This window comes from Panthera leo, chromosome C1 (genome assembly GCF_018350215.1).
Source record: "Panthera leo isolate Ple1 chromosome C1, P.leo_Ple1_pat1.1, whole genome shotgun sequence".
In the NCBI taxonomy this organism is placed as follows: domain Eukaryota; kingdom Metazoa; phylum Chordata; class Mammalia; order Carnivora; family Felidae; genus Panthera; species Panthera leo.
In genome coordinates this window covers 103411369-103424561 of record NC_056686.1, presented here as the reverse complement: position 1 = coordinate 103424561, position 13193 = coordinate 103411369, and the positions used below count along the sequence as shown (strand labels likewise).

Here is a 13193-nt window from a genome sequence, read left to right as displayed (position 1 = left end):
AGCAGAGGTATCAGGAAGATGGTAGAGTAGGAGGATACTGAGCTCACCGTGTCTCAAACACATCAAGATAACAGCTATTATCTGTGCAACTAACTCTACTCTGAAAACCACCGGAAGATTGGCAGAACAGACCATCCACAGTTAAGTGTTGGGAGGCCACATTGAAAAGGGTAGGAGGGGCTGAGACACGGTTGGGAACCAACCCCCACCCGTCTGTGAGACTAACCACAAACAGGAGGGACACCACAAGCACAGAGGAGAGGATCAGACCCCACCCTAGGCACCCCAGGCAGTGGGATGAGGAATTCCGGTAACATGTGGCTTTGAAAACCAGTGGGGCTTAACTTTGGGAGCTTGTAAAATCAGCAGGGCTAAACTCCAGGTACTTTAAAAATTAGCAAGGCCTAACTCTGGAAGAGCCAGAGGGCAACAGGAAACGAAGACCCTGCCCTTGAAGAGCTAGAATAAATAACTTGGCCTGAGAGACAGCAAAGAAGCAGCAGTTTGAAAAGTGCCCAGGGTATATGTGAAGAATATTCATTTATTAATCTCAGTATGTGCTGGAGGCGCAGGGAGACTTCAAGAACAAAACTGCTGGGCACCATTTCTCTTCTCCTCCCCCAGCCTAGATAGCCAGACACCTGTGGGCACCAGGGCTAATACTCCCTACCTATCTCGCCAGCACCAAGTGCCCTGGCCCCATGGTCACCTGGGGACCTGCCTGCCTCGGCAGGTGGCCCTCTAGCACAGCTCCTGCCCTACTACAAGCAGTCTTAGCAGGGACCAGCACCACTCCAGAGGGACTGCTGTCTTGGGGAAGGGGAGAGATTACATCAGTGTGCCCATAGTTCCAGCAGCTGAGCCTCTTAGTTGGCTGTGCAGGGACAAAACCTTGCCCAGTGTGCCCAGAGCAGGCAGAGCAGGTCACTGCAGCCATCTGGGCTGAAGGCAAATGCAACTCAGCCACAGCAGTAGGGCGCATGTTTCCCACAGAGGAGACACCCTTCGAGCACCTGGTTTTGGTGACCAGGGACACTGCACTACAGGGCACCACCGGGTCTCTTCTACACAAGGCCATTACTATCAAGACCAGGAGTCACAGCTGGCCCCCAATACACAGAAACAAACAGAGAGCTAGATAAAATGAGGAGACAGAGGAATATGTCCCAAATGAAAGCACAGGACAAAATCACAGCAAAAGAGCTAATCAAACTGAGATAGGCAATATACCTAGATAAAGAATTCAAAGCAATGGTCATAAAGATACTCATTGGACTTGAGACAAAGTGGATGAACTCAAGGAGAACTTCAACAAAAACATAAAAAAGAACTAGAGATGAAGAATGCAATAACTAAAATTAAAAAAAGCACACTAGAGGGAAGGGCAGATCAGAGGATGCAGAATGGATCAGCAATCTGGAAGACAGGGTAACGGAAAGCAACAAAGCTAAACAGCAAAAAGGAAAAAAAAGGAATAAAAAATGAGAAAAGGTTAAAGGAACTCAGCAACACCATCAAGCGTAATAACATTCGTATTATAGGGATCCCAGAAGGAGAAGAGAGAGAGAAGGGGGCAGAAAACGTCTTTGAAGAAATAACAGCTAAAAACTTGTCTAATCTGGGGAAGGAAACAGACATCCGAATCCAGAAAGCACAGAGAGCCCCTAACAAGATTAACCCAAAGAGGTCCACACCAAGATGTATAATAATGAAAATAGCAGGAAGTAATGATAAAGAGAGAATTTTAAAAGCAGCAAGAGGGGTGCCTGGGTGGCTCAGTCGGTCGAGTGTCCGACTTCGGCTCAGGTCATGATCTCACAGTTCATGGGTTCGAGCCCCGCGTTGGGCTCTGTGCTGACAGCTCAGAGCCCAGAGCCTGCTTCCGATTCTGTGTCTCCCTCTCTCTCTGCCCCTCCCCCACTCCCACTCTGTCTCTCTCTCCTTCAAAAATAAATAAACATTAAAAAAAAATTTAAAAAAAAGCAGCAAGAGAAAAATAAAACCAGTTACTACAGAAGGGGAACCCTACAAAGCTATTAGTTGATTTTTCACCAGAAACTTTGTAGGCCAGAAGGCAGTGGCATGATATATTCAAAGTACTGGAAGGAAGAGCTGGAACCAAGAATACTCTACAAGCAAGACTATCATTCAGAATAAAAAAAGATACAAAAAGTTTCCCAGACAAAAGTTCAAGGATGAAATCACCACTAAATAAGCCTTACAAGAAATGTCAAAGGGAATTCTTTGAGTGGAAAGAAAAGGCCATAATTAGGAGAAAATTATGAAAGGAAAAACTTTCACAGGTAAAAGCAAACATATAATAGACAGTAGAGGGGCACCTGGGTGGCTCAGTTGGTTGAGTGTCCAACTCTCGATCTCAGCTCACACCATGATCTCACTCAATGCAGGGACTGACCCCTGCATTGGGCTCTGAGCTGACAATGAAAGCTTGCTTGGGATTCTCTCTCCCCCCATTGCCACCACCCCCCTGCCCCGCTTCTCCCCTGCCCGTGTGCACTCTGAAAATAAATAAATAAACTTAAAAAAATTCTACACATAATAGATTAATCACTTGTAAAGCCAGTATGGAGCAAAAGTAATAAAATCAATTATGTCTACAAAAACCAGTCAAGGAATACACAAAATAAAGAGATGTAAAATATGACATCATCTACATAAAATGTGGAGAGGGAATAAAAATGTACTTTTAGAGTGTGTGTGAACTTAAGCTCGAACTTAAGTTTGATCAACTTTACAGACTGCTATACACCTAAGATGTTATATATAAACCTAATGCCAATCACAGATCAAAATCCTACAATAGATACATAAAGTAAAAAGAAAGGAATCCAAGCATAACACTAAAGAAAACCAACAAAACACAAGGGAAGAGAGTAACAGAAGAAGAAAAGAGCAGAGTACTACAAAAACAACCAGAAACAATGAACAAAATGGCAAGAAGTACATAAGTATCTATCTATCTATCTATCTATCTATCTATCTATCTATCTATATTTAGAGACAGACAGACACAGACAGTGCATGCTCATAGCATGCACATGAGCGGGGGAGAAGGGCAGAAGAAGGGAGAGAGAGAATCTTATGCAGGCTCCATTCTCAGCGTGGAGCCCGATATGGGCTTGATCCCATAACCCTGGGATCATGACCTGAGCTGAAATCAAGAGTCTGACATTCAACCAACTGAGCCACTCAGGCGCCCCTCAATAATTACTTTGAATGTAAATGGTCTAAATTCTCTAATCAAAAGACAGAGGGTGACTGAATGGATAAAAAACCAAGACCCATCTATATGCTCCTTTAAGAGGCTCACTTCAGACCTAAAGACACATACAGACTGAACATGAAGGGCTGGAAAAAATGCACCATGCAAAAGGTAGAAAAAAAAGGTAGAGTAGCAATACTTACATTAGATAAAGTAGACTTTAAAACAAAGACTATAGCAAGAGACAAAGAAAGCCACTACATAATCATAAAGGGGTCAATCAAATAAGAGTATATAACAACTAAATATCTATGCCCTCAACACAGGAGTACCTAAATACATAAATAATAACAGACAACTAACACTCCACCTATATCAATGTAGATTATCCAGACAGAAACCAATAAGCAAACAGTGGCTTTGAACAACATATTAGACCAAATGGACTTAAAAAAGACATACTGAACATCCCATCCAAAAAACCATTGAATACACATTCAAGTACCCATTGAACAGTCCCCAGGATAGATAACATGTTAGGCCACAAACAATCTCAATAAATGTAAGAAGACTGAGATCATATCATGCATCTTTTCCAACCACAATGATATGAAACTAAAAATTGATCACAAGAAAAAAATCTAAAAAGAATACCAATACATGGAGGCTAAATAGCATGCTCCTACACAATGAATGGGTCAACCAAGGAATCAAGGAGGAAATAAAAAAGAATACAAGGAGACAAATGAAAATGAAAACACGATGGTTCCAAGTCTTTGAGATGCAGTAAAGAAAGCCATTCTAAGAGGGAATTTCATAGCAATACAAAACTAACTCAAGAAACAAACAAAAAATCTCAAATAATCTAACCTCACACCTAAAAGAGCTAGACTTTGAAAGAACAAAGCCCACAGCTAGCAGAAGGTAGGAAGCAATAAAGATTAGAGCAGAAATAAATGAAATAGAGGGAAAAAAAAACCCCACACAAAACCAAAACCCCACAAATCCAATGAAACCAGAACCTGTTTCTTTGAAAAGATCAACAAAATTGATAAACCTTTAGCCAGACTCATCAAGAGAGAAGACTCAAAATCAGAAATAAAGGAGGAGAAATAACCATTGACACGACAGAAATACAAAGGATTAGAAGAGACTATAACGGGGGTGCCTGGGTGGCTCAGTTGGTTGAGCCACCGACTTCGGCTCAGGTCCTGATCTCACAGCTCGTGAGTTTGAGCCCCGCGTCGGGCTCTGTGCTGACAGCTTGGAGCCTGGAGTCTGCTTTGGATTCTGTCTCCCTCTCTCTCTGCCCCTAACCCACTCGCATTCTGTCTCTGTCTCTCTCAAAAATAAATAAGCATTAAAAAAATTTTTTTTAGAAAGAAGAGACTATAATGAAAAACTATGCCAACAAACTGGACAACCTAGAAGAAATGGATAAATTCCTAGAAACATATAATCCTCCAAAACTGAATCAGGAAGAAATAGAAAATCTAAACAGAGCAATTAGTAGCAATGAAATTCAATCAATAATAATAATAATAAAACAACAACAACAACAGAAGCCCAGGATCACATCGTCCCACAGGTGAATTCTACCAAACATTTAACAAAGACTTAACACCAAAGAGGCGAAAGACCTACACTGTGAAAACTATAAAGCACTGATGAAAAAAAGTGAAGATGAATCAAATGGAAAGATATTCCATGCTTGTTGTACACCTTAAACTAATGTAACACTATCTATAGAAAGAAAGAAAGAGAGTTAATACCTATTCTTCTCAAATGATTTCAAAAAATAGAAGAGGAGGGAAACTTCTAAATTCACTCTATGAGGCCAGCATTTAAAATCCCTGATACCAAGACCAGACAGACACTACAAAAACAAACAAACAAAAAAGCTACGGGCCAATATTTCTTTTTTTTTTTTTGAGACAGAGAGAGACAGAGCATGAACGGGGGAGGGTCAGAGAGAGGGAGACACAGAATCTGAAACAGGCTCCAGGCTCTGAGCTGTCAGCACAGAGCTTGATGCGGGGCTTGAACTCACTGACCACGAGATCATGACCTGAGCCGAAGTCGGCTGCTTAACCGACTGAGCCACCCAGGCGCCCCTACAGGCCAATATTTCTGATGTACATATATACAAAATTCCTTAACAAATTTTAGCAGACTGAATTCAATAATACTCTTAAAAAAAACTGTCCACCGTGATCAAGCAGAATTTATTCCAGGAATACCAGGGTGATCCAGTATTTACAAATCAAACATGATAAACCAAATCAACAAAATAAAGGATAAAAACCATATGCTCATCTCAATAGATGCAGAAAAAGCATTTGAGAAAATACAACATCCATTCATGATAAAGTGGTTTTAGAGGGAACAAAGTGGGGTTAGAGGAACAAACGTCAGCATAATAAAGGCCATATATGAAAAATGTACACCTAACACCATACTCAATGGTGAAAAACGGAGCTTTTCCTCTAAGACTGGGAAGAAGACAAGGATGTCCACTTTCACCACTTTTATTCAACATTAATATTGAAGTCCTAGTTCCAGCAGTCAGATAAGAAAAAGAAATAGAAAGCATTCAGAATGATAAGGAAGACGTTAAACTGGCTGCAGATGACATAATAATATATACAGAAACCCTCAGAGACGCCACCAAAAACTATTAGAACTTATAAATAAATTCAGTAAAGTTGCAGGTACAAAATTAATATACAGAAATTGGTTGCATTTCTATACACTAATAATGAAGTACCAGAAAGAAAAGAAAACAATCCTATTTACAACTGCACCAAAAAAGACGATCTAGGAATAAACTTAAACAAGGAGATAAAGACCTGTACTCTGAAAACTATAAAATATTGATGAAAGAAATTGAAGGCAACAAAAACAAATGGAAAGTTATTCTGTGCTCAAGGACTGAAAGAATCAGCATTATTAAAACGTCCATGCTACCCATAGCAATCTACAGATTCAAGCAATCCCTGTCTAAGTACCAACTGTATTTTTCACAGAACTAGAACGAATAATCCTAACTTCTGTATGGAACCACGGAACACCCTGAACAGCCAAAGCAATCGTGAAAAAGAACAACGTTGGAGGTCTCACAATCCTGGAGTTCAAGATATGCTACTAAACTGTAGTAATCAAAACAGTATGGTAATGGCACATAAACAGACAGCTAGATCAATAGAACTAAATAGAGAGCTGAGAAACAAACCCATGCTTATACGGTCAATTAATCTATGACAAAGGAGGCAAGAATACACAGTGGAGAAAAGACTGTCTCTTCAAGAAATGGTGTTGGGAAAACTGGACAGCTATATGCAAAAGAATGAAACTGGACCACTTTCTTATACTACATACAAAAATAAACTAAAAGCGGATTACGTATCTAAATGTGAGATCTGAAACCGTAAAACTCCTAGAAGAAAACATAGGCAGTAATTACTCTGATCATAGCAACATTTTTGTAAATATGTCTTGCAAGGCAAGCGAAACAAAAACAAACATTAACTACTAGGACTACACCAAAGTAAGAAGCTTTTGCACAGTGAAAGAAATCATTAACAAAACAAAAGGGCAACCTACTGAACGGGAAAAGGTATTTGCAAATGATGTATCTGATAAGGGATTAATATCCAAAATATATAAAGAACTTATACAACTCAACACCCCAAACACAATCCAATTAAAAAGTGGGCAGAGGAACTAAAGAGGTATTTTTCCAAAGAAGACAAAGAGATGGCCCGCAAACACTTGAAAAGATGTTCAACATCACTAGTCATCAGGGAACTGCAAATCAAAACCACAATAAGACATCACCTTACACCTGCCAGAATGCCTAGAATAAAAAAGACAAGAAATAACAAGTGTTGGTGAGGATGTAAAGTAAAAGGAACCCTTATGCAGTGTTGGTGGGAACGTTAATTGGTATAGCCACTGTGGAAAACAGTATGGAGGTTTTTCAAAAAATTAAAAATAAAAATACCATATGATCCAGTAATCCTGCTACTGGGTATTTACAGAAAGAGTATGAAAATGCTAATTTGAAAAACTATAGGCATCCCTATATTTACTGCAGCATTATTTACAATAGCGGAGATATAGAAGCAACCCAAGTGCCCATCAATAGATGAATGGATAAAAAAGATATGATGTATTTATACAATGGAATATTACTTAGCCACAAAAAAGAATGTGGTCTAGCCATTTGCAATAACGTGGATGGTCCTAGAGGGTATGATGCTAAGTGAAATAAGTCAGACAAGGAAAGAAAGAACACCCGATTTTACTTACATGCAGAATCTTAAAACAAATGAACAAAGAAGTAAACAGACTCTTAAATACATATAACAAACTGGCGGTTGCCAGAAGGCAGGTAAGTAAAGGAATGTGTGAAATGGATAAAGGGGATTAAGAGGCACAAATTCTTAGTTATAAAATAAATAAGTCACAGAGATGCAATGCACAGCATAGAGAATATGGTCTATAATATTGTATAACATCGTATGGCAACAGATGGTGACCACACTTATAGTGGTGAGCACTCAGCAATGTATTGAATTGTTGAATCAAATATATTGTACACCTGAAACTAACATTGTATGTTAATTATAAGTAAAAAAAAATGCACAAAGCACAGAGAACTAAAAAGAGAAATAGACAAATCCATAACAATGGTTTGAAATGTCATCACCTCCTCTCAATAACTGAGAAGATAGAAAAATCAGCAAGGATACAGAAAACTAACAATACTACCAACCAACTTGATCTAATTGAGATTTATACAACATTCTAACCAGCAAGAGCAAAATACACATTCTACTCAAGTGCACAAGGGATGGATATTAGCCATGGTTGAAAATATTCTGGGCAGAAAACAAGTCTCAATAAATTTGAAGAGATCAAATTTAAGACAAATCAAAGTATGTTCTCAGATCACACGGTTTAAACTTGAAATCAATTACAGGATGATATTCCTCTGATCACCAAATATTGGATAACATACTTCTAAATAACCCATGAGTCAAGGAAAAGGAATTATACATATTTTGAACTGAATGAAATAAAAATACAACACACATCTGAAATGCTACATTTTGAATCAATGTAGTATACTATACCAGCCAACTAAAAAGAAAAAATATCATATGGTCCTCTCAATAGATGCAGAAAAAGCATTTGACAAAATCAAACACGTGTTCATGATTAAAAACACTCAAGAAACTATGAATAGAAGGGACTTCCTCAACCAGATAAAGGGCATCTAGGAAAAGCCAACAGCTAACACCATACTTCATGGCATAAAACTGGATGCTTTCCCCCTAAAATGAAGAACAAGATTAGGATGACTGCTCTTACCACTTGTTTAATTTTGTACTTTGGTGTGATATGGCTGAAGGAGAAGAAACATGAGATAGAATGGGATGGGATGGGATGGGATGGGATGGGATGGGATGGGACAGGAGGGGAGGGGAGGGGAGGGGAGGGAGGGGAGGGAGGGGAAGGGTAGGGAAGGGAAGGGAAGGGAATGGAGGGGAGGGGAGAGGAAGGGGAGGGGAAGGGGAGGGGAGTAGAAGGGGAAGGGAAGGGAAGGGAAGGGAAGGGAAGAAAAGAAATAAAAGGCATCCAGAAAAATAACAAGGAAGCAAAACTGTATTTGCAGAGAACAGATTGTCTATGTAGAAAAAATCCTATGAAATCTACAAAAAACTTTAAAAATAAGCGGGTTTAGCAAGGTTGCAGGATATGAAATCAACAGACAAGAATCAACTGTGTAACTACATAATTATACTAGATACAATTGTGTATCTAGTAACACTCAGAAACTGAAATTATAAAAACATTCCCATTTATAATAGCATCAAAAATATATTTGAGATAAATCTGAAAAATGTAAAAGATCTCTACACTAAAAACTATAAACAATGCTGAGTGAAACTACAGAAGATCTAAATAAATGGTTACACCGTGTTCATGAATTGTAAGACTCAATATTAAGTCAAAATTAAGTCAAATTGATCTGAAGATTCAATGACATTCTAATACATATTTCAGCAGGTATTTTTGTATTCAGCAGTAATTAAAAACTGATTTCTAAAATTCATATGGAAATGCAAAGGGCACAGAATGGCCAAAACAAATTTTAAAAAAGGAGAAAAAAAGAGTATTATTTATTTCAAGACTTATTAACATATATATCAATAGGAAAAAACAAATAGAAAAAATATATGGTCAATTAGTTTTTGACAAAATTGCAAAGTCAATTCAATGGAGGAAGGATAATCTTTTCCACAAATGGTGCTACAACAAGTAGATATCTCTGCGAAAAAAATGAACTTGGATCCACACTCCAACATCATATGAGAAAATTAACACCAGATGGATCATGGACCTAAATGTAAAAACCTCAAACTATAAAATGTATAGAATAAGACAAGAAAAATATCTTTGTGACCTTGGGTTAGGCCAAGATTTCTTAGATACAACACCAAAAGCATAACCCATGATAGAAAACAAAAGATACAGCAGACTTCATCGAAATTAAGAACTTCAATTCTTTGAAAGATACTACTAAGAGAATGACAAGCCAAGCCAGTGACTGGGAGAGAATATGTGAAAATCACATTTGATAAAGGGTTTCCAGAATGCAGTGAAAAATATACAAAACCCAATAAAAAAGAAGCCTAATTTAAAAGACGGCAAATAGTTACCCCACCCTCTCACATATACAGGTGGCAAATCAACACATGAAAAGTTGTTCAACATCATTAGGCATTAGGAAAATACAAATTAAACAATTCAATGCCACCTCATACCTATTATAGAATGTCTAAAAGACTGACTACAAAATGTCAGCACGGATGTGGAGTAAACGAAATTCTCAAACACTGCAGGTGGGAATGTAATAGGGTACAACCTCTTTGGAAAAGTTTGGCCATTTCATACATTTGCCATGTGACCTAGCCTAAGTGTTTCCTCATAACAGGAAAGAGAGCACATGTCCACATACAAACTTGTACACAGATGTTCACAGCAGCTGTATTTGTAACATCCCCAAAGTGGAAACAAATACCCATCAGCAGGTGAACAGATAAACAGACTGTGGTACAACAACACAACGGAATACTACTCAGCAATGAGAAGGAATAAACTATTGACCACACGATAACATGAATGAAACATAAAGTAATTATGCTGAGTAAAAGCTGCCAGACAGAAAAAGGGTACATAATTTAAGACTCTATATACATAAAATTCTAGAAAATATAAGTGGTTACCTGGGGACACATGAGAGAGACATTACAAGGGGGTACAAGGAAGCTTTTGGAAGTGATGGATGGGTATGTTCTCTCCAAAGTGTGGTGATAGTTGTTGGACAGGTGTATACATAGGTCAAAACTTACCCAACTATACCCTTTAAATATGTGCACTTTACTGAATGTCAATTACACCTCCATAAAGCTGTTAAAAATGATATGCTCCTCTAAAGGCTATGTCTTGGGAAAAACTTTTTAGTAGCTTAGTTAATTGAACATACTATCTTCATTTATCTTCTCCACTGAATGAATCAGGATTTAAAAAGGTCCTCTGAATAGGCATTGACATCAATTTATTATAACATTAGATCCATTAAAATCCAGAATCTTCCATTCATCTATACTGATCAAAATTAACAAGCTGACAAAGCTCCTCTTTGTGCAAACACAGCCCCAGTAGGAAAGTCACCAAAACAGAAAGTCCAATCAGCCTTTTCTGTAATCACACTGAAATCCACGAATACCTACAGATGAGACACAAAATGAATGTACACAAAATGCACATAAAGAATATGGCATTGAGAGTGCCACATAAGATGAATTTATCTGTAGAAATAATGTTTCGGAATTTACTTTGTATTTAATTTTTTTAGGTATATACAGATGATTAAAAAGGAGAAGTAGTTTCTGTTCTGAGCTGAAGGTAGGGATTGTATTACATAGATATACTCATGGGTAATATGGAAAGCAGAGTGTAAAATAAAAAAACCTTTGTATTCCTTTCATGTAGTTTATAAACTAAGACCTTACTAATGATTTCTGACTGAAGAAAAATACAATTCCTCTTTTCTATGTGACATAAAAATGAGATGTGGGGGGAGGGGCACCTGGGTGTGGCTCAGTCCCTTAAGCATCCAACTGTTGATTTCGGCTCAGGTCATGATCTCAGGGTCCATGAGATTGCACCCTGCTTCGAGCTCAGAATTGACAACGTGGAGGCTGTTGAGGATTCTCTCTCCCTCCCTCTCTGCCCCTCCCCTGCTCATTCTCCCTCCCTCTCTCTCAAAATAAATAAACATTAAGTTAAAAAAAAATTTTTTTTAATGTTTATTTATTTTTGAGAGAGAGCGTGCACAAGCATGAGAAGGGTAGAGAGACAGGGAGACCCAGAATCTGAAGGAGGCTCCAGCCTCTGAGCTGTCAGCACAGAGCTCAACGTGGGGCTCAAACCCATGAACCATGAAATCATGACCTGAGCAGAAGTTGGATGCTTAACCGGCCGAGCCACCCACGCATCCCAAACATTTAAAAACTTTTTTTAAAAAGAAAAGGGGGAGAGTCAGGCTCGGGGATGTGAACGATATCATTCTCTGTTGACTCCTTTGGATTTAGAATTTACAAACCTACTTTTCTCTCTGCCATTACCAGGGAAAATAACCTAAACCCTGACAGTTAAAACTAATATACTTACCATGAAAATTTTCCAAACACAGTAAATAGAGAAAAAGTAACCCAGAAAATTGAAGTATTTTCCCTTAAAAGTTTTGGAATATTCTATTCTCTCCTGAGGGAAAACAAATACAGAACATGGTTAGTCCCAGCAAAATGTAAACTTTATACTCAGCTAAAACATTCCTGCCTCTATGAATCACTGTTTTGCCAGAGCGAAAAACCCACACATGGCTTCATAATATTAAAATAATACTAGTGGGAAACATTTATTGAACGCTTACTTTAAGCACCAAACTGGGATAAACACCTTACATACATTATCTCCTTTAATTTTTATAACAACTTTTCTATGTTCTATTATCTTAATCTTACACAGGAGAAAACTGAGGCTTACGGGGGGGGGGGGGGGTTTGATAACTTGCCCAAGGTCACACAGATAGTGAGTAGGGGAATTGAAGCTCAAGTCGGTCTTCAAAGCCTATGCTACCTCTATATTATGGCTATTCCAATGAAGTGATCCTTCAAAAGGATAAAAATAGTTTGAATGACCTTAGCTAATAGATTTTACATACTTAAATTATATGGCATTTTTACATAAATTATATGGCATTTTAACTTGAGGAAAGTTAGGTCACTTCTTGGTCTGGCTAGATCATGGCTAGATCATGGCATCACTCTTGCAATATTATTAACTTCTATAGGAATAAAAAGCAACCAGAGGAGCTACCATCTTGACCTTGAATCAGTAGGGGGTGGTGTGAGCCATCTTCCCAGATGTTGAAAAAAACCTCGCCTGACTATCCCACTAATTTTTATTATTGAGAGCGTTCCATTAAGAATTTTGCTAGGGGGTAGGAACAATGTCATGAAGAACAGACTCTTAATGTTTCATGGCTGATACTGGAGCTATGAGGTCTCTCTTGTGCTGGGTGGCCACAGAGGATGCTACAAAGCTATTTAGTCTTGTTCTGCCTTCAATCGTACTGATTAAAAACCACACTTTCGTTTCCTTTCTCTGTACCTTGGTAGCATACAGATCAGCTGTTTCCAGAAAAAGCTGCCTGCTTAGTTCTTCCAAAGCATCCACTTCCTGTTGGATAAGAGTGAGATCTGGCACAAAATGGGCATCAAGGTTTAAATCACATAGAAGTTTCAAGAAATAGCAATGAAGAAATCATATGCTTTTGGTTTCTCCTAGCCTGGATATTCAATTTCCTGCTTCATGGCCAGCAGTACTCCTTCAG

At 38.4% G+C, this 13193-nt stretch overlaps 1 protein-coding gene across 2 annotated transcripts in view; it reads right to left on the bottom strand.

The window, feature by feature from the left end:
* LOC122228590 (Golgi pH regulator) overlaps positions 1–13193 on the bottom strand; it is a 65402-nt gene that overhangs the window by 5311 nt on the left and 46898 nt on the right. For both annotated transcript variants that reach the window (XM_042953706.1, XM_042953707.1), the window contains 2 exons: positions 12971–13059; positions 11969–12061 (listed from right to left, as the gene is read on the bottom strand). In XM_042953706.1, the coding sequence (XP_042809640.1) occupies positions 11969–12061; positions 12971–13059 (182 nt within the window). The remainder of the gene's footprint in view (positions 1–11968; positions 12062–12970; positions 13060–13193) is intronic.